General features: G+C 35.8%; 1 protein-coding gene across 20 annotated transcripts in view; it reads right to left on the reverse strand.

Moving 5' to 3' along the window:
- The window catches only part of MYCBP2 (MYC binding protein 2), a 200,832-nt gene that overhangs the window by 150,474 nt on the left and 23,045 nt on the right, over positions 1-27,313 (reverse strand). For all 20 annotated transcript variants that reach the window (XM_040584251.1, XM_040584258.1, XM_040584263.1 and 17 more), the window contains exons 2-8: positions 21,739-21,814; positions 12,599-12,814; positions 8,769-8,922; positions 7,184-7,380; positions 6,713-6,955; positions 6,361-6,432; positions 3,474-3,570 (exon numbers count right to left, since the gene is read on the reverse strand). In XM_040584251.1, the coding sequence (XP_040440185.1) occupies positions 3,474-3,570; positions 6,361-6,432; positions 6,713-6,955; positions 7,184-7,380; positions 8,769-8,922; positions 12,599-12,814; positions 21,739-21,814 (1,055 nt within the window). The remainder of the gene's footprint in view (positions 1-3,473; positions 3,571-6,360; positions 6,433-6,712; positions 6,956-7,183; positions 7,381-8,768; positions 8,923-12,598; positions 12,815-21,738; positions 21,815-27,313) is intronic.

The raw sequence follows: 27,313 nt of genomic DNA on the forward strand, positions 1-27,313 counted from the left end.
ATAATAACCTTCTGTCATAACTAGCAAGTTTGCTATTTTTTGCTAGCTAGTTGGAATATTTTGTAAAAATATTACACCTGAAAAAACCACCACAGTATCCACAAACCCATAAGCTTGTTTAGTTTTTCCTGCTGTACTGCCCAGTCTAATACACTATCTTATTCGGAACAGAATATGCATTAGGTGGCCTTCTCTAATTTTCACATCTTGAAGTAACAGTCCTAAAGTAGACAGCCTCCCCCATAGAGCACATACAGGTAGGAATCACAAAGAGGGTAAGCAGCAAGCGGGATGGAGAATCACAGATACACTGATGTCTGAAATACTGCTCTCTCAAATATAATCTTGATTTGATGACCAAGGTCAGTTCATGTTACTAATTCTCTATGTTGCAAAGTGATATTAGTGATAAAACAAGAGTCATCAATAACTTGAAGAAAAGTTCCAAAAAGAATCTAAATGACATTTCTGAAAGGTTACAGGAAGTTGGTAAGTATTAAGATCCTTTGAATGGTTGAAAATTACGTGTTCACATAAGTGTAACAGTCAAGGAAACAAGATATTCTGGCCACCAGTTGGTCCATATTACTCTTTGGCCTGCTTCTTGAGTCATTTCAAGAAGAGGAAAGCCCCCAGGTAAATGTTTTTGGAGGTTTTTTTATATGTTTATATCTGGGATGTTGGTGGGGTTTTTTTCTTAATATATGTTCTTCAGAAGACTTCCTAAAAATTAGCACATGATTAGATAACACCCAGGCCCAGCATTAAATATCTAATCAATGGGGAGATTAGAAACTGGAAAACAAATGGAGTATCTGCAAAAAGTAGGGTAGTGTAGTGTCTCAGCTAGCAAGGAGCTCTTATCTACAATTGTGGTCTTACTCAATCTGACTGGAAATTACTCTGGGGATGAAGATATCCAAGGTTTCTGTCTGGAGATTACTATAACAGAAAGTGCTTATATTTTATTTAAAGGTCATAACTACCGACATCTGTTAAGCACAGCCTCTGCAGAGGCTTCCCGAGAAGATAACTGTCAACCATCACCTTCCATATTTACACAGTGCATCCTGTGCCTGCTGTTTAAGTACTCTTGAGCTTGTCTAGGCTACCCGCAGCAGTACTTTTCTGACTAAGTGAATAGTCCTGAGCTCCAAGATATTCATGTGTAAATTCAAAGAACAATGAAACCATATACCATGTAACTTCAATTTCTTCAGATGAACACAGCAATCTTTCTCTCAGGTATGTAGTAAGCATTACTGTTAAAGAAACAATCTAGAAAAAACCCCTGTAAATTCCGGTCCAATCACCTAGAAAATCTTATAGAATTCAGAGATTCTTTTATGATATTTGGACTGGGAAGACAGCACCACTTCTCAATTACATTGTATGAAGCTTAGCAAAGGTGTTAGATACAAGAATGTTGACACACAGCCTGGCAGTTCCAGATACATTGTCAGATTTTCTAGATCATCTATCAGAGTGGAAAGACTGCCCTTTGAAATAGAAGTTTATGGTTTCGAGAAACTGGTGGATCCTACTGTCTGAAAAAGGAGAAGATAATATTCTATAGTTCACTGAGCTTTCTAAGGTCATGTGACTTCTAGCTGGGATCAACTCCTAATCACATGTCCTAATGAGCTCCTAATCTCCTCCGCATCCCTGTACAAATAAATGCAAATACCTTATTTAAATGCATAATCACCAACCCAGGCATTTGAAAGAGATTAACTCCAAACAGCCATGTCTGAATACCATACCAATTAGGAACAAATAGTTGGGAGTCAGATCAGTGTTCAGCTGTTAGCAAGGTTACTGCCTTCTAGTTCTTTCCAGTATGGTTTTTCAGAACTACAACATGCCACAGGTTATTATTGAGGTTACAGTGGGGCAGCCACTACTGCTTGGAGTTACTTATCAGGTATCCTCATATAGGTCACATACCCCGCCCCCCGCCTTAATTTCTTTTGTCCTAATGGGAAACTGAAATAACCAGAAGTGAACCCCTTTGACTTTGTGCTAGCCAATATCTGCTCACATTATAACATTAAGATAAACGTGTAGAAGTGTAGAAAGTAAAACAGCAAAGTTCAAGGCCTGAAATACAAATGGTAGGAGTTACGAAGAACACCTGGCATCCACTTTCACACCATCACAAACCACACGAAAAGCAACTGTGTGAAATAGTTTCAGGGATTTCTGACTGGGTATTCCCAGAGTTGTAAGACTTACTTTTGCACTGAAAGATTACTACAGTTTTGTTTAGAAGGCACACTCATTTAATTTGCACCTTTTTATAGTATAAACACAAGGCTGTCTTGCAGAATGACACCTGTCACTCAGATTTGCAAAAGAAAGCTAAAAGCTTAGAGGTACAGACTTTACATGTTCTCAAGTGTCCCTCGAGACTTGCATGAAGAGCACCGATTTGTTTATCAATGGTAACATAATTGAGGACCTCAATGAACCCTACTGTTTGAAGAAGGTGCCTTGAGGTGAAGACAGTGTAAAAACAGCCCTACAAGGCAATTTGTCAGGTCCTTGGAATGTGCTCTCACTCGAGACTTTTCATACAGCCCCACAAGGACCAAGCAGCTTAAACAGACATCCACATTCTAAGGACTTGCAGAAAGCTGCATAAACTAGATTCTACACTCATAGTTTGACTTAAAAATGATTGCTTGTGTTTGAAGTACAAAAAGCCTAGAGAATTTTTCTGAGGTTTCAGTCAGTGTCTTCTTATTTATGTCAGGATGCAACATAAAATCTTTCTTCTGATCTACAGAATAAGCCTGTCATTGTTCGATCAAAAGATATTCTTGTGCCCTTCTACTGTTTACGTGAGTGGTTAAGAAGAGATGTTTCACCAGGAAGCTAATTAAAGCATGTTCCAGGAACATCCTCATTTTCTAAACAGGGACCTAAACCCCAACAACAACAACAACACCCCAAAACAAACAAACAAACAAAACCTACAAAAAATTCCCAAAACAAATAAACAAAATCCCACCACCAACTTAAACATCAGAAGCATAGCCCATCAGTGTTCATTAGCCTCCTTTGTTCTTTAGATACATTTCTATGATATTAAAAACTTAAAAATTATTTTGGTCAGAGTTTGTAACTACCTACATGTAAGAGATACTGGAAACAAAGTCACATCCAAGCCAAATGCTCAAACTTCAAATGAGGAAGAAATAAAAATTCTCTAAGAAGGAAGTTAAGCTCTTGGAGTCTTTAAATTAAGATGACCATACATTTTAGATGTGGCAGCATTCTTCCAGTAGTTGGAGTAAGATGCAAGACCTCGAATGAAACACTGCAGCTGGTCTAATGAGGCAAATCAGTCATAAAAAAAGCAGTGTCTCTGTGATCTCAAAACCTGTCTCAATTTCTCTTCTGCTTACCTGAAAATACATATCATGTAAACAGTAAACTATAACCATCTTCTCACATCCAGAGGATCTTACCTGGCAAAGCAACTGTACCATCTTGTTCCAGAGTTTCAGGGTTTATTCTTATGGCTGTCATACTGTGATTATTTGCATCTCTATATAATAAATAACCCTGGTAAGAGTAAAAATACATATATTGGTACGAAAATATTCTTAAATACATCAAAGGATATTGTCAAAAGTTTAAAAGTGCAATAGTCATTTTAGGTATTGTTTAAACATTTTTGAAACCTTTTACCACAAATCTGCTTAATTTTGATAATCAACTTTTTTCCATTAATCAAATTCTGTAATAAAAAATGGAAATTTGACCCCCTTCCTCCACACTTTCTACATTCTGTAGACCAGTGTGCTAAAGCTTGTATACAGCTTTTGGAGTCACACGTAGTAATGCTGTTCTTCATGTGTATGCAATTACAGTTAAAACATACAGCCACAGTAAAAACCAATGTTCCTGTCCCCACTTTCCAAATCAACAAAGGACTCACAGGAATTCCAGGAAGAAAATACATATATAGCCCTATATAGAGAGCGATCATTAATAAATATTAATATAAACATTAAAAACTAGATAAATTTTCAAAAATGTTAATTAACTACTTTGACTCCCACACTAACAAGATACCATGTATTTATTCTTTCTGAGCTCTGCGTCAAAGAAATTCCTGCAAAGTACAGGGTGATTTTGGTGATAGTAGCCATGGCACAAGGTTACATACAATGAGTTCTTATACTTCTTACGTTCCAGCTCCTAACCAGACCTAGGGGAAGGGATACTCAGGACTAAAGATTTCCTCTTTCTGTTTCTCCACATGCAGAATACCTTCATTTCTGAAAAATTACTTACTCTGGTCAGCAACCTATGTCAAGAAGTCTCCTTTGGTATACCAAAACAGTGTCTTCCCTCTGTTCATATGTATACTTTTTTAAAGGTTTGATTCAGTCACCATTTTAGGTTTCTCAGTAAAAATATTTGCCTATCTGAAGTTCACATTTGAGGTTTATTGTTTGTACCTCTAACTCTGAGTGCACTTTTAAACAAACACTTGAACTAGATAGATTGCATAAGCCCCCATGTTTGCATAATGTGCATAGATCCACAGAAGTAGTAACATGGCAACTTTGCTCTTGCATCTTTTAAGATCCTACAATGCCTGTGAACCTTTCAAAGACTTTGAGAGAGCAGGGTAGAAACACATGTGTGGAATATACACTTACAAAGCACTTCTGCTATAAAAGCAGCTAAAGGAAAGGAACAAACGTTCTCACTCAAGCAAGGTAGTATTCACCTACAGGAAAGCTGTAGAGGCCAATATGAACCAAGTAATGATTCTGACAACAGTAGTGTCATAGCAGGAGATATGACAATGGCTTGTACTTGCTTGAAGCATGACTGGCCTCAGGTGGGGATTCTACACATCTACATATGGACCCTTTTCACATGGAGGTCACTAAGGCTTAACCTCTGAATATCTTCATCTGTCAAGGAGTCACAGACCCTAATTACAATCATCTAACAACAACAGAAAAATCCAACCAATCCTTTTCCTTCCATCTAAACTACTTGAATTTTTCTGGATAAATCTTTGTGAAACGAGGAAAAACAAACCCACAAAAGCTATGAAAAATAAGTTAATAGCATTAAAGTAGACAGAAAAGAATCAGTCTAAAATAACATACGATGAAGCAAGAAAAATCACTTGAATTTGAGCTGACTTAACCTAGCACCTGAAGGAAAATGAGACTGAGGGTTTATCTTACCTCTTTTACGGACACATACTTAGCAATAAGTGCAACTTACACATCTTCCTATAAACATAGCCCCAGAGTGACATTTTTCCAACTAGCAATGCCTTTGGGTACAGTCACTGTGTGAGTGCATACACCTGTACAAGCACTCAAAGAACATCAAATATATTTATAGCTATGTACAGATGTGTAACTCTATATAGTGAAACTGTATGGATCCTATTCCCTTCCAAACGGATAAAACAGGCTCCTGAACGAATGCATCCACACACATTTGTATTGCACCAATATACCTTTCCGTCTTTCCGTGATCTGTTTTAACACTAAACAAAACCACGTCACGTGTGTGTGTGTATATAACTGTAGTAATAGTATATTCATAATGAGCCATTTCACTTCAAAAACGTGATAAGAAGTACAGTTAATTTCACACTGGGACAATGAGATCACTCAGTTGATAGTAAATATACAATAAAAATTGTTCTAGTTAAAAAAAAATAGGTAAATTCATTGTTCTCTGAAATTTAATTTTTGGTTTGCTGTAGGTTTTTTTGTTTGGGAGCAGGGAGAGAGAGCATGAGAGTGTGCACACTCAGTGGTAATAATAGGATTCTAAAAAAATCCACTATTTTTATGATGAATGGCAAAGGTATAAAAAAAGGTGGTTGATATTCTAGAAACTGACTAATTCTAAAAACACAAAACATCCACCAAATATAGTTAACTCTGCTGTAGTCATTTACTACAAATATTTTAAAATTAATTTTCATAATTAGATATTTTGAGTATATTTTTAAACTATTTTGTTGCAACAGCACAGTTTACATCCATTGACTTCTTTATTGAAGAAGCATACATCAATTGATTGTACAAGTCATCAATTTATGTGTTAAACCATTGTATTTTGAGAAAGTATTTACAGTGACAGCACAAATCAATGACAAATTTCATTTCTCCTTTCTGCATGCCAATACCATCAGATGTTCCTCATTTTCCACAACTTAAAAGTCAGTATCAAAAAATTTATTTTTATAACTAAAGCCAAAGGAACAATACAATACCCATGCATCTTACTCTAAGCCAAGATCTATTTAAATTACTCATGGGGGACTGGGGATGGGGCACACATTTTATGTTTTAAATATTCACCTACCTGAGCATAGCCTAACCAAGACTTTTTTTCCTTTCTGTTTTTGATGCGGGATGTAGAGTTGTATATATGGCCCTGAAAAGCAAAAAGCTCCAATCATTTAACAAGTATCAGAGCAACAATTTTACACAAAATAATTTACCATCTAAATAACAATGTATTCAACCATATTGAAGAGTGAAAATTTTAGGAAAATGCTGTAAAATTTTCATAGAAATCATCACAAAAAGGTTAGACAAATTTAAAAGAACTGATCATTAGTAAGCTACAAAAGATTCTCAATGGAAACAGGACGTCATAAAAGTTATATTAAAATATTAACTATCATTTGTCAGACAAGAAGAAATCACATTACCCTCACTGTGCCGCTATATCCAGAGCCAATTTTGTAAAGTCCATCTTTACACAAAAGATACAGGAAAAAACCATCACTCTGAAGGAGACACTGGTCGTCTTCATCTACCGATATTTCTTTCAATGGCCATTTGTGCATCAAGGCTGCCTTCTTTATCCCATTACTGAACCAGTCCTGGATTTGGATTTTGCCTACCAGAACTGCCTGTACACTCCGCTGAAGAGAGTTTAAAATGGTTGGCACCTAAACAGTAGAAGAAATAGTGAGTGAATGAAAAACATTACTATTTTTTAAGTGTTGTATTTTTTGTTCTTCCATGTCTAACTCAAGATAGATGAAGAAGTACCTATTCTTATCTCAAAAATAGTGAGGAGAAAAAAGTTAACTGAATTTACAAAATAGATCTTCTCAGAACTCATGTATGTATCATTTACATTAATTCCCAGATACAGAGAAGTTTTAGTGAGAGACCTGAATAGTCTGACAAGCGTGGCTGCCATTATTGGTGAGGATAGCAGAGATTGCTTGCAATGTTCTTCCTGTCTCTCCCCATGCTGCTACCAAACTGAAGAGGCAAGCGCAGGAAAGTGCTGTCAAGGACTGTCCTGTACTGTCATTCATTCCTGTGCTACGGACAGTTATCTCCAGAAGAAGCTGGAACAGGGATTCTGCAAATAAAACACAGCAATTACACAGATGAGTCACCAAATCGTATCAAGCAATTTGCCAGTCAATGGGAAATTAAACTTACAAAATACATGGTAATCTTTCCTCAGCTGTTAAATTTAGCTCTATTTCCAGACAGAAAAGAAAGCATCCCATTTAAACGGGCCTGAAACATCCTTTTCACTCTTTTTTAGCCAGAAAATGTTAAGTCTCGACAACCACAATGGCCAGAGAAGAAAAACCAAGTCCTTCTGTTACAGTGGAACACATTTATAAAAAATGGGTGAGAAGGAATTATTTTATCTGCCTATTCAGTCTGCCTCATCACTGAGATGATATGTAGGTCTTGACCAAACTTGTCTAATCTTTATGACAATTACCCATGTTGAAGCACATCCCATTTCTCAGAAACAAGCATTTCAAATCAAAGCTTGAAAATTATTTTGATCCTATCCCTCTTTATAAGCACTGTTTAGCAGCTGAACATCTTTAACAATCAAGGTGTGAACAGAAATCCACCTCATTTTTTTTTGGTAGTATATACAAATAATCACTGAGGCAGTAATCGAAACAAAGCCTTCTTTGTAGCTTTTTAATAATCTATGCATCAATACAAAATAAAACTTTCTGTAGCAAATTATTATACTCTTTGGAAATGGAGTACAGTTGAGCCATAACACAGAAAAACATATATAGAAAGTCTGAAAATACATATTTTTGTTCGATTTTAAACTACAGATGCTATAGCTTAGTCTTCTTTGCAGTTCGACAAATAAGTAAAAACTATGAATTAATAAAAGATAATTGGATTTTAACTTCAAGGACATAATCAATCACACACTTAAAGCCTTCAGTTCAACTTTTAGTTTCAATATCATTAAAAGCAAAATTAATTTTCAGGGAAGCTTTTGGACGGCCAGAGGAAATAAAAGCAATAATTCTGACATTTTGTTTAGCAGCTTTATATAAATTTTAATTAAATAGCTAAGCTACAGATTACAACAGCAAATCACAAGAGAAGTTCACCGTAGAACTTTCTTCCTTCTAATAAGACCAAGCATTTTATAATTTGGTAAGACAAGCAAATCTCAATTTATAAGGTTTACTATGTGCTTCAGTGAAGCTCTGCATTACACAGCAACAAAACATGATACTTTTTTTATAAGTATATATATACATCTTTACATGCCAATATTTCTGTTCTACAAAAGATTAATGCTGAGAAAGCACTGGTTACAACACCACAAGGAGTTTACACTCCAGAATAAAGTCAATCAGTTGAGAACAAACAAGTTACCATCTCATAAATACTTCCTAGGAATCATTTTCTTCTCTCCAACACAATAATAGATATATATTAATACAAATACAGTAACAGATGAGGTATTACCTAGGACTTCAGGAGGCTCTGATTGCAGTCCTTCTGGTTGCTGGCCCTGGAGCACATTAAGCAAGGCTTGTAGGCTCCTGAGACACAAGGATGGATGAGAAAATCTCGTCTCCTTTATCAGTTCAAAGACTTCACATAATCCAACTTCAATGATCTAAAGAAGTACAGATATTTCAGAATATCTGTTAATATTTTTGGATCTTCATCAATAAAAGTATATCTTAATGTTCACAGTACAAGACAATTATTTGAAGAACAAAAATGTAAACAGTAATTCAAAAGAGAATCAAAAGTACCCACCTACACAACTGTACTTGCAAATATTACTCAGAAGTAATGTCATTATATGAAAGTGCGTATCTAAGCAGAGTAACAGTTCCACGAAAAAATAAGGAAACTTAAATTTTTTTGGACAATATAAGACAAACTGTGCCTCCTGAGTCCTTCTAATTTCGATCAAGCTCACACTTTATTTGACAGACTTCTTTCCTTTCTCCTTGCTCACTAATGTGAAACAGCAAGCTAGAATTGGCTTGCATCCTTACTTCCCAACTTGAGTAACAATATACTTGACAGCTGATAGGGGTAGCGCTAGTACTTTCCCCTCCAAAGCCTCTGAGATTGTTTTTGTGACAATATAAAAAATAAAGATGAATTGCTTATTGCTAAAACTCTTTATGTAACTCGTCACAGACATGCATTATGCCAACTAATACATCATCTGTTAAAGCGCTGTTACAGCCACTCCTAACTTTCCCTTTTAGGATTTCTGAATGTTCTGAGATTACAATTATGCTTCTCTCCACTGACTGTTCCCTTTCACTTCCTTCTCAAACATGGTATGTAATGGTGAGGAGGATGAAAAAAAGCACGTAGGGTTAACTCATAACAAATAAGCAACCATATCTTCAAAACTTCATTGTGTGTTTCTGTCAGAAGCAGAGACGCAATGTTTATAGTGTTTAATATAGATTCACCCCTGAGTGAAATCTGAGAAAGACTGAAATCTGAAAATAAATAAAATTGTTAATGGAACTGACAGTCATGCTTAAAAGAGAGCTGACTGTCAGAATAGATCTAAGTTCTACTAGATGCGTTGCAACTGTCTTTGCTGTCATTCAATTTATTTTGGTTCCTGTCTTTCAGAAGTTTTTTTACCACCTGTTTGTTTTTTGAAGGAAAAATAGAAACATAATCAAATCAAGTTTTCAAAGTGCAACAGCAATTTTCCTGCAAATTGCACCTTACATTTCCCCACTCCAATGATATGAAAACACATGCATGGAATCTATAAGGAAAAAAACCAACCACCTGTCAACAAAATAACAGCACAGATGTTTTTTTCAAGATCCAAAACTCAGCATCATCTTGCAGGCTAATTAATAAAATACACTATAGTACATTTTTATAAATACCCTTTTTTTCAGTGATAGTATCTTTGAGAGAAAATGAGAAGTTTAACGTATTCTTCTCAGTCTTCAAACAGAACACCTCATCTACCAGCTGACAGAGGCAGCTGGAGAAAGCAGAGAACCTAACACAGTGAAGGAAACAATTTGGTGAACTTCCACTACAGTAGAAATCAACCATGGATAGTTGTGCTGGGGTTTTGCCTTATCTTCACAGGTTTCGGGTTGGTTTTTTTTAGTATCTGAGATAAAAAGACCAGGTAGGCATCTTAAAATAGTTCTCTTCACCATATACATACACACACACACACACACACATATATATAAAAAAAACATATGAAAGAATTATATGCATATATAAGAATTTTAATTAAAAAAAGAACCAAAAAACCCCACACAATACCAAAAAATCCACACCAAGGACTAACTTCACCAGTTTAACTCTGGAGAATCTGAGAAGAAATAATCTTGGCTAAACTTTTTTTTTAATCTTTCACCTCACCTTGAAACTCAAAATACATCAGTATTCTTTTTAATAAGCTAACAATTACTTTCAGAAATGTGTCTTTACATTTAGCAAATTAAGCCCTACCCAATATTGTTCATTATACGTAAGAATGAGACCACACTATCCTCAAAGCAGAAGACAGACACCTACATTCAGCATACAAAGACATTTACATACTTAGCCTCCAAAAGTTTTACTACCTCTGAGACAGCTCCAAGTTGATGCTTTTTGCAAGTGTTTGGATGCAAGTGAAATTAGTATTAAAAAGTGTCTTATTTCAGAGTGACCTAAACAACCAAGTATTAGCTAGATACGTTATTAAAAGCACTGAGGTTGTACCAAGCATCTAAGACATCGTTCAATCAGTAAAAATTCTTGAATTCTTTGATATTTTGTAGATTCTTTGCTAAAAATGAACAGTTTGAAGGCATACTGATTTTAATCAATTTAAATTTTCTGTATTAAATGTAACAAAATATCTCACTGATTTTCTGTTTTGATAAAAGCTTCCTACCTACAGCTTCCCTATCATTTTTTCTAAGCCACCATCTTTTTAAAACTGCACCATTTTTCCAAGTCTCTTTTTGATAAACTCTACAACATCTTTAACAATACCAATGTTTTCATTTCTATATACAAGTGTTCTGTCCATACCACTGGTAAATCTTATCCTTCTTGGAACCTCTTTTAATTTCAAAATCTCTTTAAAACTCCATTACGTTCTTTATAAATGCTAATAGCTATATTGCTTTTTACTATAAATTCCAAATCCAGCATCTACAAGCAATTGCTGATTCATTCAATATAATCCACAAGGAGTCAGATGCAGTTCATAAATTATGCTATTTCTACTGACCACACATAACTTTGCAACTACCAACTGTGAAATTTCAGTTACCAAATTGCAGTTACCTGACTTGGTTATATTCCTCTGCAATTCTCCAGTACTTTCCAGAGTGCCAAACTTGCCCTTCAGATAATACTACCTAAACACAATCATCTATAAACTTCTAATTTTCTAAACAACTAGAACATTGCTGCAACACCATTTTTAGTTCAGTATTTTTATTGTTTTTAGAGCAAATACAAACAAGGAAATTTACTCTGAACGTGCTTTTTAGACTCAGAATACAAAAAGGAAGCAGGATTTATAGCATTAATAAGCTAGCAATGAACAAAACTGAATGCACAGAAGTTGCATAGTACAAAATGAATCATTAAATCAAAAAAATTAAGGAAAAAACCAGTAGCTTGTATACAGATTTCTGACTTTCCACCATTAATGCTACTATAAGCACAGAACTAGTAAATAGTAAAAAACCTATCCTAACTGTTGAACTATAGTGTCTAAAATCTTAAGGTGTGTTACTATCTATATTTATCAGTGCCAAAAGTCACTAAAGGCAAGAAAGTGGAAAATTAAAAAACTAAGCTATTAAGAATAATTGACAGTTATTGCAATTACACATATACCTGGCAAACGGCTTTAGGAAACACTCCACCAACTGAACTCTACATAGTAGAAGGATTTACTCCTTTTGGGGGATAAAGCAAGAGAAAGCACGTTTTATCACTAGTGGCTAGTAGCCTGACAGATTCTAAGAGCTACCATATTTGCATTTTGTTTATGAAGATTTTTGAGGCTGTAGGTTAGTTTCAAGTACCAGCACTTCTAAAGGAGTGCAAGTTGAATGTTCACCTGACATTTAATTGACTTGAAGATAATTACTGGGCAGGTACACAGATCTTCCTAATTCATCAGATCAGATGATTCTGGACTAAATGGACCACAACTAAAACTATAGCTATTTTCTGAGCAGCTAGCTTAGAATGCTGTTCCTTATTGACCGCAAAGAACATACCAACTTCAGATGACATACATGGCACACTTTAAACAATATCCAGTTACTTGCCTTTGGAAGTTTGATAGGTGGCTCTTTGGATTCCTCTTCTTCATCACTGTCTGAATCCCCACTCTGTACACTGTTCTTTGAAGCCAAAGATACAGATGCTTCCTTTTTTTGCCACTCCAACACACAATGGCGGACATTGCAGTAAACATTAAAAGCTGAAGGGTTGCTATGTAATCTGATATCTGGTATAGTTATTGTACTTTCTAGGTTTTCAGTCTGAAAAACAAGATCAATTTTAGGTTTATTAGAAGTTTCAAGCTTTGCTAAATAAAAGTAATCTCAACCATCTCAATAATTTTGGCTAAGCAAAATGATTCTCAAACTCGAGACTGAACTTTCTTGCTGAAGTAGCAATTATATTTCAGGCAGGAAAGAAAGGAGGAAAAGGAAGAAATTTCAATATATTCCATCTGGGTTTAGTCTCTACCTCTCATAACTTGATGAGGACACTAGGACAGAAAAGGAAAGCAGCTCAGGCTACAGAATGGTCCAAACCTGTGTCACAGGCAAAAGACTAGCAGAATTCAGGATTTATCTAACAGGAGTCAGTTAATATTTTTTATTTATTATTGAATTTTAAAATGCGTCATTTTTTATTCTAGTTGTTAATTTTAATCTAAGGGTAAATAATAAATTCAAGCTGTTTACTAAATGTATATTAGAAATTAAAAATGCCATTAGATGTCTCGTCATTAAATGAAAACAGATGGCAATTCAAAAACTCCCACGGCAGGATGCTGTGGCTAATAAAAACCTAATGGACAAACTACTGAATACAAAAATGTATCAACACCTATGACATAACAGGACACCATCCTGTTTTCAACAGCCCTGAACCACAAAGTTTGGAAACTGTTCTGAGAAACTACTGCTATCCACACCCTTACTCTACCCACTACCCTGCCCTACCCTTTCCTTGGTATCTGTTACAAGTGTATTACTGTCAGCCACTGCCAAGGCACAGAAAAGCCTCCAGAAGGCTGTCATCAGACTTGAAAAAATATTAAGAAAAAACATTTTTTTAAAAAACATCTTTTAAACTCTGCCCCATACTCCCCCTTTCTGCAACAGTACAATAAGACAGGAGGAATGATAGACTTAAAAAACTAAAAAAAACCTCCAAACCCCACAACAACAAAATAATCCCTAAGCAGGGTTATACTTTCTCTTCGGTTGTGTACTACCAAAGACTAGGCTGGTTTGAGCCCAGGCTATGAAAAACTGGACTTCAGGAATATGGGAGGAAGGAATTCCCTATACTACTTCAGTGTAGACAGAGGGCACAGGGCCTACGTAAGGAGAGAAGACCGAGGTTAAGAGTGCAAGACAAATTTCCTTGAACTTGCAAGGCAAAATTTGGAAGAGCACTAGGCCACACTCATTCAGGGTCATGACTAACTTCACAAGGTTATTTTGGTTTGTTTCTTTTATCTTGGGGGGCAGTGAGGATGGAGGCTTTTTTTCTTCTTATTTAAGGGGGATAGATATTGTGAATGACCATGTTCATCTGGCAGAATACATAGTGAATTATATTACAGTGATCTGGAACGGCTCAGAGTGGAAATACACATCTGTGAGAGCACTGATGGGAAAGAGGACTTAAGCAGAGAAGAGAACCAGTGAACTGGATAATGTTTTAATGGAGGGATTTATTTTTCTACACTATGGTAGACACAAGTTTGTACATCAAAACACAGCAATGGTTCACAACAGGTTTTTGTCTCCACTTATCTTTTTATTATTACCAGAAATAATATAGGCTTCTAAGTTAGACCATTTAACACCATATGTCACAAAAAAAAAAATAATGAGAAGAACTTAAAAATATTTCATAGTTTATGTATTTCCCTTTATTTTTGACTATAGTATTATTCTAACCGTACTGGTACATATTTGCATATCCTTCCTTTCCATTATTACTACAAAATTATTGCAAGCTGAAACATTAAGAAGCCATGTTTACTCTGTAGCCTATTTTATCCAACACAGACACTGCGTTAATTTTTCTTACCCATATTGGTGCTAGCAGTAAGCGCAAAAAAATAAAGACAATGAAGAACAAAAAAGTTTGGGGTTTTTTTTTCTATTTTGGCACAACAGAAGTTCTGCCATTAGGAACTGAAATGCAACAGAAGTTTAGTCCTTGTTCAACATGACTATCTTTGAAATAATAAAGCTACTGTTAAAACCCACAATTATTAATCCGTGCAAGAACTCAAGATACAATGTCATGTTATTCCAGTATCAAACTGCATCAAAATAGATTTGGACTAATACCAATGATAATGAACTGCTACATACTTTAAAATGTATCTGGCACCAGAAAACTAAACTGTTTGATGATATGACTCTTCTGTATGTCAAATATCCATACACATACCCCAACAGTTTTTGCAGCTGTTGTTAAGGCAAACACACAATATAAGCTTTCAGCTTTAAAGCTAATTGAGTTGAACTGCACAGATTAAAAAAAAATATTTAGTAGATTTATTATGCATTTCCCAGTTTAATGACAGTTACAGGAAGAGAAAAATATCTGAATCCTCTGAAATATCTCTATCTCACATTTCACTTATCTAATTATTGTCATGTACTGTAATCGTAACTTCTGTGAAGAGCTCCCATTTCAGTTCTTTCCTGTCAGGGGTTCAGCTCAGTCTCTGTTCCAGAACAGCTTAAGTTCTGTAGCTCATATTGCCTCTTTTGAAATAAGTTGGCCAAATTGTTTAACCAGCACAGATAATTTTAGACATTACAGTGCTAGATAAATATCAATGTATGTTTTCTTGCTTATTAATAGTAAGTTGACTAGTTTTCAGAAATAAACCCCTTTCTTATTCTCAATACTCTACAACTACTAAAAAGTCCCTTAGCTAATGCTTTAACTTTTAAACAGTAAGCATTTTAAATAGTCTATATTTCTATTTAGTGTCTCAATCTTATACAACATTGCAAACTATATGTATATACAATAATCTGCTATCCAGACTTCAATACAGCACATTCTCCAGAAAACCCTGCTCTATCTGAACAGTGTAGCACTAGAATATATGACTTAGAACTAGAGTTTAATTCCTAGCTGTGATGTTAACCCACTGTTTACATTTCTTAGTTCATACCTCTGCCTTCCCTTCACAACACCTTATCTCTGAGAACTGTAAAATTTTGAAACTATCTTATACTCTATCCTGTTATACACTTGACAAATATAGTAGAAAAGCTAACAATGTCCCTTAAGAATATTTTTTAAATTCACTACCTGGTTTTGTCAGTTTAAAAACACTGGTCTTACGACTGTACTAAATAAATCCTCCTTTGAACAGTAGTAAGTTGTCACAAAACCAGGTTAAAACTCAAGGATAATTACAACTTTCACTGCTTACTGTCTTTCATTCGAGGGGAAAAAAAATTAACTGAATTAACATTACATGTATAAGCACAAAAATGCTTAGCATGCCTCAAGGCAGAAGAAAGGTGCTGAATGACCAGGCACATTGTTTCTGGTTGGAGAGTAGGAAGGGAATATCCAATTATCATGTCGTTCTTTCTCTCTCTTCCCCCCACAAACTTCACTACAAGGTGGAAGCCACTGACTTTTCATTATTTATTTGCTCAAGTCTCTGTGGGACTTTAACTATAATATTTATAGTTTCCAGGTCTTCAAACAAACATCTGTTCAGAAGTGGAGGTATATGAGTAGTTTGTATAAACTTTTTTTTAGATTTCTTTTACAGAAGGCAGAGATGGATCTGATAAAACAAACAAACAAAACCCACAACCAAACAGGAGAATGTTCTGTCTCTTTCAGTGAGCAGCTTCCCACACCCCTTTTCTTTTTGTCAGCAGTGGTAGTGGAAAGTATTCAAAACAGACATCAGAAGTTTTTTCCATCTAAGGTAAGATTTTTCCTTTCCAGATTATAACAGATTCTTAACTTCACTGAGGTCATCAGATGCACCAATCAAGTTAGGAAACTGGGATGTAAGTTCATCCCATCATGCACTGGAAGTTTCATTTTCTGCTTCTAATGACAGCCATCGCATTGGGTCACTTCTACACAGCCATACAAACCTCCCCAGCAGTATGAGCTTTGTGCTAGTATCTGTATAATCTTTCTACTGGCTCATAGATTTTGAGGTAGAACAGATCACTGTGAAAATCTAACCGCTAACTATGCCTACAAAACCCCACTTTGTAATTCTTGTATCAAACCAATAAAGTCTAATTTAAGTTACATTAATGATGCTGCATTTCATGTTGACACAAAATACTTGTACGTTTTTAAGGAAAACACTGGAACATTAAATGAAAATGTTAACCAACTTCTAACAACTCAGTGAAGCAATTTACCAATTTTGCACAGACCTAGGATTATTAATAATCCAATCAGACTGCTCTTGAGCTATGGGATACATTATTTCAAGAAAAAACCCACCCTATAGCTTGTTTTCTTGGTGTAAAGTGTATTCATATCCACAGATGCATGAAACATCTTTTTGCGACACTGTGGATAAGGTGAAGAGCAACAACTGCTTTTTCTGCACCTCTAAATGTCCTTTTCTTAATGGTTACTGGAATATTGCAATCCAAAGCACTCCCTAAATATAAGAAGGACTAGAACCCAGCTTCTAGGATGTCTGAGTAGAAGACAAGGTGATAGGCCTCACATTTCTCCCAAAGCATTTGGTTCCTCAGAATATGAAATCACTATCACTTTCAAAAAGAATGGAGCTTCAGGACTGGAAAAAAGAATGACCCTTTTTGATTCAGTGGTTTTCATAGGAACTGTAAGAAAGTGGGACATTCTGAAATCTTCACCTTTGTTGTTTCACTTGGTATCATCATAAATAGAAAATGCACCTTCATAAAACAAGATACATGATGAAACATACATCGTAAAAGTTAGGTGTGATGAATATTGGGTATGTGCTATCTTGAGAGTTGGAAAAATTCGTGCTAGACAGAACATCTAAAATTAAATTTTGGTGGAAAGGAAAAGCAATTTTTAAATATGACGTCATTCTTAAAAAATGTGCAATATTAAACTTCAAAAAGGAGATTCTCAACAGAAACCATACAAGGTGAGGTAACAGTGATGAAAGGTCATTTCAATGGTCAGTAAGACTATGGCATCTTTTCCAGAAGAATAGATAGAGAATCTGTTAAAGGTGATAAACCTAATTAAAATCCTCACAAAAGTTTTCTGTATTTTAGGTAGACAAAATAGAAGCTGATTATGTTCTCCAAGCAGTCAAGATAAAATTAGAAATGTCTTTCTCTTGAAGTTCTAGAAGACGCTGAAGAAAGAACAATTCAGTCCAGAACCACTGAATACTGAAGTCTAAATGTAAGTCTGAGAAACTGCAATGCCAATGTAAATGAAGAATCATGAACACAGTTTTAATATATGAAGGTAAAGTTTTATTTCTTGGGTGTTACTTGCTTTCTAAAACATACGAAGCTATCTTATGAGAGAGAATGAAGCATAGATGCCTGTACTCTGATGCGTGACTTGTCCTTGTAAACACGTAGACCCTGGTAAATGGAAGGATGCATTATGTAGGAAATGTTAAATGGCACAGGTTTGGTTCATAAAATAAATCAAATCAACCAGACTCACAAATGCTCTCCTCAGTTAGCCTATGTAATGTTCCAGTACGCTCAAGGAAAGAAGTGGGAAAAACAAAACCCTCCTTTACGCTTGTCTCACACCTAAGGAAACTGTTTTCTCAAAAGATGAAATCCATACATAGCTTATTTTCTGACCAATTTATTTCCTTCCCCTTGAACCAGATGACTGCAGTAATCGTTTATTCACAGATGTGATGGAAATAGACTATAATCTAGGAGAGGAAAGTTAATCTGTTGTTAAAAATAGGTAAGGCTATAATAACCATCTGATCTAACCTGTGCATAACACAGACCCACAGAGCCTCACCGAATTCTCTGAACAGTTAAAACATCTCTTAGAAAGGGATGCCCTCTTGAGGTTGAAACACCAAATAATACAAAAGCCATTAAAAACACTGCTAAATTATTTAAGAAGCTCCATGTGGTGGTATTATTGAGACAAATATTTCTCCCAGTTGATCCACGTTATACATCTAATCATTGGCTTACAATAAATTTGTCTGCTATGTGAACTATCCTTTCCTCCTCCTATTTTTTTTACTCCTTCTATTTGTATAAAGCTAAACAAGTCATAGTTGCATAATTTAAGCAGGTGGATGCCAATCACTGGAATTACGTTCTTTGTCTATGGCAGACTCCAATTCTTCAGTATTCTTCAAATAACATTATGAGAACAGAAGACGGCTTTCCATCCAGTCTCTCAGCTAGTTGTTCTAAACAGCAGTTTTGAGTTAATGGTTATGTGGGAAAGCTCCAAGGGGTGAAAGGAGGCGGGGGGGAGGGGTGGGGGAAGTAAGCAGCAGTATTCATAGGGTTGACATAAGTTACACAGCCTACAATTTTCTAGTGATATTTGTTGCCAAAAAGAAAAAAAAAAAAAAAAAAAAAAGAAAAAGGAGGCAGCAGCAAGAATCCAAGGTGCTACACCGATGGCTAGTAATGGCATATTTGTTGTCTATTTAAAACAACATATTCAGCCCTGAATTTCTAAAGCCAAAACACACTGTATCCACACGTTAAAATTTTATACCACTGTTTAAAATAAAGATACTAAACCACAAAACCAAAAGTTAACAGGAGCTCAAAATGATCATAATATGACCCCAGCTTAGAGACAGAATAAGGCTCAAACTACTGGGCTGCATTAAATATAAAATAATGTTTTATACTTAAAATGTTATAACATTTAATACATAAATGGTGGAAATTATTTTCCTCCAGTTGCTCAAAGGCTTTTTTTTTTTAGTGTTCCCTCCTCTTCAATTACTCAATTATTTTTAGTAAGCACACGATATAAAGAACAAATTTTTGGGTTCCTTCAGCTTATTCTTAATTTAAGGCCCTCTCTGCCTCTACCAAGCATATCAAGAGAAAGCTCCCATTGTTCAGACCAAAAGACCCTGGCTCTTAAGAAATTAACAGATGCACACAAGTCTGCTCAAAATGTCCAGTAGGGATGGGCTTTTCAATCTGCCCTATTACAAGGCTTCAAATGAAAACTCACATTTTCCTGACAATACACAAATCTGTTTTCAGACATTCCAGTGCAAAAATTATCATTGTGCTTATCCTGCACTGCAAAGTATGGGAATGCATTGAAAAACATATAGGGCAAAAAAACCCCACCCAAACCAACAAAAAAAACCCCAAGGAAACAACCAAAACCAAAAAACAAATCCACCCCACTTTGCCAGTAAATGAAGTTTGTAAAGCTATGGATCTGATTTTACCTCTCCCTTTTCATGTACATTTTTCAGGAAATACAGAAGTTATTGCTGTCATGCAAGAATAAGCTGGAGTGCCTTTCTGTACCTCAGTGAATCAGAACAAACATCAATGCTCTACTGGTCAACCCTGGCCTGCCTCAAAGACTTCCTAGAATAGAGGCATCAGTAAAAGGCACGCAAAAAACCATTATACCTTTCAAAGGCAGATACATCTTATTTAACGCTTAAAGTAGAAGCTGTTTCAAATCAAAGAAAAATCTTGGAAACAACCCTCCATAGGCATGAGATGTAGAGATGATCAATCAGTGCCAAATCTATAACTACTGACAAGAACCAGCCCTTAATAAGTTCATGTCTTTGGCCATTCAGAAGGGATCCTGCCAATCCAGTTATCCAGTGTCGCTAAATCCAAGAAGCACATTTAACTGTCAAGCTTGTGGAGAACAGTGGTTCTGGATTTAGCTTCCTACTCGAATGTTCAACTAGGGCACCACTACTCAGAAAGACAAGGTTCCCTTTCAATGATGAAAGGTGAAGAGTTATCTTATTTTAAAACACAAATTTCTGTCACCAGACAGAACACACAAAGACTAACTAGATTTTTGCAAAATTTCTTCAAATTTCTAATCTGGTTTTGTGTGTTGACAGTGCATCTGAAAAAAATCACGAAGGGAACAGGGCTAAAACTTCTGTTATCATAGCAACTGAAGGAAGGGCTGAAAAAAACAGTTTGGACCAGAAACATTTCACTGTACAGTGCTGAAAACAGAAGTGAAGATAAGCCCGTTCTATACCAAAGACTGGAGCTGCACTACTTGAGATAAGCAGAACAATCTGGTAAGCATCCAAAAAAAGGCAATACCAAATGAAGAGATACAGGGCCTGCTTCACCCTCCCAAAGTCATCTGTCTTGAGATAGAGTAACTACACAAGGTTTGGCAAACAGGGATAAGACAGCAAATTTGATCTACAGTGTATTTGTATTGTAAGAGCATTCAACTGACTAGAAAGTGTTTTCACTGGATATTTCTGTGGTTCTGTGCTTCAGAACCAGTCCAGAATCATCTACTTTTTCTTTACTGACTACAGTGGGAACCCAGGAAGAAGCCTCCATGCCTGCAATGAGCCTTCACGAAAATCCCTCCAACGCTCTAGCTTGAACATAAAATTAATACATCTCCAATACAGAATGCAGCAGAGCAGTATTTTTAAATACTGTTGCTTCTGCCTAGATTTCTTCTCTGCAACAACTAAACTTGTAAACATTTTTAAGAAGTTCATTGTACTGCTCCCATGCATTTAAAGTGATGGAGGCAGGGGTTACATGGGGCAAAAATATTAATAGAAACAGGTAAGTATCATCTATTCCATTATGGAGGAATTTTCAGAGGTAACTTTGGATTCCTTAGATATTGAACGCGTCCTTTCTCCTTTAGGCAATGTATACAGAACTCCTCGCAGGAGCAGTCTCTAACTGTTGGCTAGACATGCATCTCTAAATTTAACTATAAGACCACTATGTTTAGCTACATTTACAGTTTAGGAACTGGAGAATCAAAAATGCTGCTCATAGTATTTCATGCTGAACATTAGTAGCAAACAGTTGAATAAGATTAACATCATTATCATAGTCATATAAAACACAGTAAACAAAGAAACAATACTGGCCTATTTTTATTTTTTCTAAAGAATTAAATTGCTGGTTACACTTATATATCTTTTTTTTTCTCAGTTGAAATTACTTGCATTTTTTAGTTAGAAATTTGTCAGTTATAGACTTACCTTGTTGCGTGTTTTTACTTTCAATTTAGTCTTCTGTTTCCTTTTCAATTTTTTCTTGCTAAAAAGTTTCTTACTTCTGAAAAAGAGCAGGAATGAGAACAAAAGAATCAAACTCCCTTCCACACCCAATGGTAAACAGCAGCACCAGCAGAGGATTAAAAAAGTCAGAACTCCTCTTTTTTTATTTTTTTCTCCTAAGCAAAGGGAACCAACAGAGGCAGAATTTCCGAGTATAGAAGAGAATATAAAGCACTTAAAATTATGCTTTCTTAATGCTCCACTGAATTAAGTTTCTTTACTTTCAGTGATTTAAGCAGAATATATGCTAGGACAGACAAAAAAAAATCCTATATTTTATACTGTTTTACTCTACTGTTTCTATTACAAGTCCATTAGTGCTACATCAATGCTAGAAGCAGTAATTATTGACAATTCTCAATAATATATCCAGTTAGTAAAGAACATGTATGTTTTCTGAAGTCTTTACCAGATAAGAATTCAAGCCTTCCGAGTAAAAAAGGAAGCTTAAAAAACGTATCATTCGGCAGAAAATTCAGTTGGTTGAAGAAACTGCAACTTCTCAAACAGTTTTTTCAACTTTTGTGTGGACTTTTCCCACCCTCATCTTACAGACTTTTCATTTCCATCCCTTTACTTTACAGCTCTGGCTAACACACAGTATTCTAACCCTCTTCTACCTACACCTCATTCCTATCACAATCTTTTTCTCCTCCATATTACTACCCAGTTGAGGAAAAAAAAAAAAAAAAAAAGAGTCCATACATATGCACACAACTATTTTGTTATCATCAGATCAGTGAGGTTACTTTGTTCCAGACGCATGCTTTTTAACATACTCTACATTTCTCTGGTCTGTTCAATTACAAACCCTCTGGCAAAAAAAAAAAAAAAGACAGATGTTATCTGTGCAGCATACAGCTCATCCTATACAGGACTTAAAGCAACTGCAACTAGCATTCCTCTGTGCCACTTAAACATTACTCAAACAGTTTATAGTTCAGACTAGTTGGAAAAATAAAACTATGGAATCTGAAAATCACAGGCGGTAAGAAGTTACACTTTCAGGTAACAAACTGGAAAGAGATTGAGAATCAGGAGAATCTCAGCATTTTTTTCAAACAATTTTGTTCTAAATAAAAATTCTGAGGGACTACAAACGTATTGCTTACAATTCTGTCACGTACAGCATTCACACTGCACGAGTATAGAAGTCTCATGGACCAGCAGTCAAAAGCTGCAAACTAAAGTCGGACTGGCCACCAGTCAGAAAACAAGCTCAAAGAGCCCCCACAGAGTATCCCAAGAAAGCTGTCTGCTAGAAATTTCATCACCTTTTCCATCTTCACCTGTTAACAAAGAAGAAGGTACGTTCCTTATCCAGACACTACCTGCAGAAACAAATCAGCTCACCACTTTTCTTATAAGGAATGACCACCATTACCCTGGAATTAAAAGAAGTGATTCAGTGAGGGGAAACACCCCCACTCACCCACCTAGTGAACTAAAGCTTATAAAGAGAACCTAGATGACCTCCCTAAGGTTCCTTCAACAGTAAAGTTTCAATATATGACAGTATACAACCTACTTAAGAAGCAGGGAGAAGAAATTTCATACAACCTTTAACATCCAAATTTACATAATCAAACTCTATAGACAGTTTCACTATTTAGTTATTCTTACATTAGATAAGGTTTTTTTCCCTTATTAGAATTTACTGAAGTTAATTCTTATTCTGCTGTCAAACATGAACAGTGCAGTCCTTTCCATTCTATAGCCACTCAATCTTCTTCTCTGAACCAAACAACCTATTACGAAACTTTCACCCTAACTTTAAGCGTAAAAGTCCTGATTTATTTTGGGTGGCTTCAGGGCTCTCTCAGTCCACACCACAAGTAAACCACCCTGACCAAAACTGAAAACACTACTTAATATTTGCTATTGAGAAGAGGAAGAAGAACTGCCTCATATTCCTCCAAAGTATGTATTCCAGGCATTATCTGCCAGCTTCACAGCAATATGACATGGCAGACCTACGTAACCCAGACTGACTTGAAAACATTTTCCTGCAAACCTCCAAACTGGGTTTCCAATACTTTTTCATTTAGTTGCCCTATTAATTACATCTTTTAAACACACTACAATTTGCGCTTTCCAGAGACTCAATAAGCATTGCTTTTTGGTTTTCTTTTTGAAAAAAGGACATTAACTCAACTTGCCAAGATACTTCAAATTTAATTCTGCCTGCCAAAATTCTTGCAAACTCTCCAGATTTGTTACAGTGTGCAAATATTAGACGTACTTTTTCATCTTGTAAATATATCAAAGGACCAGCCCCTGTATTTTTGTATGTATTTCTCTGTGTGTACATATACACCTAGAAACCCCCAAAATCAAGCCTTTTTCTCCCCCCCTTGCTAAGATTGGGCTCATTTCCAAAGTGACAAAACCCCCACTGTTTTGCACACTAACTTCATTTGTCAATGATACCTAGACAATGTCGTCTTCAATTAGCAAGCAGGAAAGATCAGCAATGGGCTTACTTCCTCTTTCAGATTCCAAGTGGTGGTGCTATGATCTCCCTCATTCATTCATCAGCCATTAAAGATGCTACAAGTATAAACTTTTCCTAGTCGCTCCACTGTAGCAGTCATTATCTTCACCAGCTTTCAGGCTTGAACAGTTTTTTACATGGAAACAACTTGGTATAGAAATGCCATGTTGAGAACCCACACTTATTTCCCTATTTTTTCTTAAAACAAAACATCAAGGATACTGAAATCCCCGTGGGTTTGTTAGAAAGCATATTTTTCCCCATATCCAAATGAAACTTTGGAACTAGTAAGTGATTAATCAAAAAAATTAAAGAAAACTCATCAACACTAATTTTATAAACAGTTCTAAGCAACCTAACATTATTTTGTGTAATACTAATGTGTTTATAAAGTATCTGTATATAACATATAAAGATATATATGATTGTCCACAGTTCTACTGTCATATACCATTATGCCAAGAGGTTCTAATATTCAGGTAGAAAGGATAAAATATAGGCAAGTATATTCATGAAAAACAATGTTAAGCAGATTATGAGTAATTTCCTGTTGAAAACCACATGTGTTAATTATAAGCCTGACTCTTCTACTACCTGAAGATTAACAAGACCTGATATGGCTCGGTTGGATTCTTTAGCTAAATTATTAATTATGGTTTTGGTTAACAATTGTAAAAATGCTGTAAACTGTTATTTGTGAAAGCGCTGAAACTCTATGCTGACAATCTGCTTCCAGTGGCAGGTGGTCTTTAGCCTTTAACATTTAACTCAGCTGTTGATACCATTCAGTTCACACAAACCAAACACTGATTATCAGCCAATCTTAGGCAGGTTTTCTGCAGACTACTTCAAACCGTTGTAACATCTGAGACTACGTTAGCAATTTTGAATTAGACCACAAAGGAAGTGCAAGTCAAATGAGTGCAGAACATGAAGATACATTGACAAGAAAATACTTGTGGCAAATGGACCCAAAGAAAGAGTGAATGGTGCTATTATAGCCTTCACAGAAAAATCTGTTGAGAATAAAAGCAAAGACCTAAAATGTTAAACCATGGAATATGGAACAACCATCTCAAACCAAAGGGAAAAGAAAAAAAAGGTGAGGGTGGGCAACAAGTGATTGGTGGACAGTTTAAAGTAGGTAACATAGCTGTTAAATGACATGTTTGCAACTTCTATTGGGCTTCATGGCACCTGCTGTATAAGGAAGTAAAAGCATGCTTAGTTTATTTGTTTTCCAACCAGAAGCAGCATTAGCTAGAACTTGCAGTATCTGCTGCAATATTAGGAGGGTGCTCTTCAGTTGTCTCAACACCATTGCTCTTACTCTGTTCAAAAGAGCTGAGGAAATGCAAACAGAGCATCTTACCTCAAAGTCTCAATAGTCCTGAATTGCAAATCATAAGTTGAAATTTGAGAAGGAAGCTTTATGTGTTTAGCGCTGCCCCCCCCGCCCCCAAGTTGTTACTGAAATTACTCAATATGGGTTAACATTATGTTAACCTTATGTTAATACTGTCACACCTGCATAAGCTCTTCTAGGCTGTATGTTACACTAAAGGTGTCACTGGCAAGTAGAAAAAAAATTTATTATTCTGTCTCTGCTGTTGAGGCAGAATAGGAACAACAAAAGTGTTATTCAACTGCTGCCTGACCTAAAACCTTTGCTTCTATCTGAGATGTGCTACCAAAGGTCGTGGTAGCTAGAACAACATTAAAACCCAGTCATTCTCCTGTTAATTAAATCTTTGAGTACACTTTTGAAAAATGAGTGAATTCAGTAAGCCACATGCTAACACATGCTAAAAATTTTTACACTTCTAACTGACTTTGACTCACTGTATTTGTCTAAACTTGCTTGCTCTGATTTGATGGCTAAGCATCTTTGGTAAGAAGTATACTGTTGACAGGAGAGGTCTATCAAAGTCATGCTGTGTCCAGACAAATAGACTGTATTGTTTTGTTTCCATAGCTGCTTACTCTGCACAGTTAGCTTAAGCATTCAAGGGCTAGTGGAAATATTCTTAAGAGGCAGCAAACACTCAGCAACACTGAAATGGAAACAGATTTGTGATATCAAAGAATTCTTTTGTTCCATGCTCTTGGTGAATTATTGCTGCTGGTGGTCGATTTGGTTGGATAAGAAGCAGCAAGTGTTTGCTTCTGAATAGCCTGAAGTGAAATCCCAAGCTGAAACTATCAAGTAGGCCACATCTGCAAGCTATTATCACTCATGTAGTCACCATCATGTCTCAGGGTCTTTCATTACAGCACTGAGTTCCTTAAAATGCTCTAAACCTACCAATGCACTCCACGCAAAGTCAGTGAAATACAAGTACTGACATGTGGACATTGGTTGAAAAGTAACAAACTGATGTTTCCTCCACTTTTCCTCAGCTGCCCCATACTGAGTAACAGCGCAAGATCAGCAATACTCATCGCTATGTGCAGAAATCACATAATAACTAGTGCCATTTGGCAGCTTTGTTTGTATAGATTTATTACTGCCATAAAGGATCTAAAGATTACAAATCAGGTTATCCAGTGGTTGTCACTACACCATGGAGTATCATGTTTGCCATAAAAGCAGTGGGACTACAGGAAGACTAACTGGTCCAAAGCAGTTAAATGTCAGAGCCCTATCTCATCTACCTTAAGTTCTGCCCAACAAACTGTCAGAAGACTGACTTGCAAAAGTCTATATACCTTTGTGATTTTCTTTTTTAATAAGCGCATTATAACATCTGATTGACACAATTTTTCAAAGACTTTTCTTTATTATCACCTAATTGCACACAGAAGCACCACTACTCCTAAGTCACCACTAGAGAACTGAAGTACTGCAAACTTACAGAAGAGAGGTGGGGAATAAAAGAATATTTTGAGTAAAAAAAGTATCAACACAGAATGACTGCCCAGAAAATGCAATGACTTCATTACTCTCTGCTTAGTCTCTGGAGGTATAAAATACACTTCAAAGAAAGTAGCAAACACCGTACT

The sequence above is a fragment of the Falco naumanni genome, chromosome 2 (genome assembly GCF_017639655.2).
Source record: "Falco naumanni isolate bFalNau1 chromosome 2, bFalNau1.pat, whole genome shotgun sequence".
In the NCBI taxonomy this organism is placed as follows: domain Eukaryota; kingdom Metazoa; phylum Chordata; class Aves; order Falconiformes; family Falconidae; genus Falco; species Falco naumanni.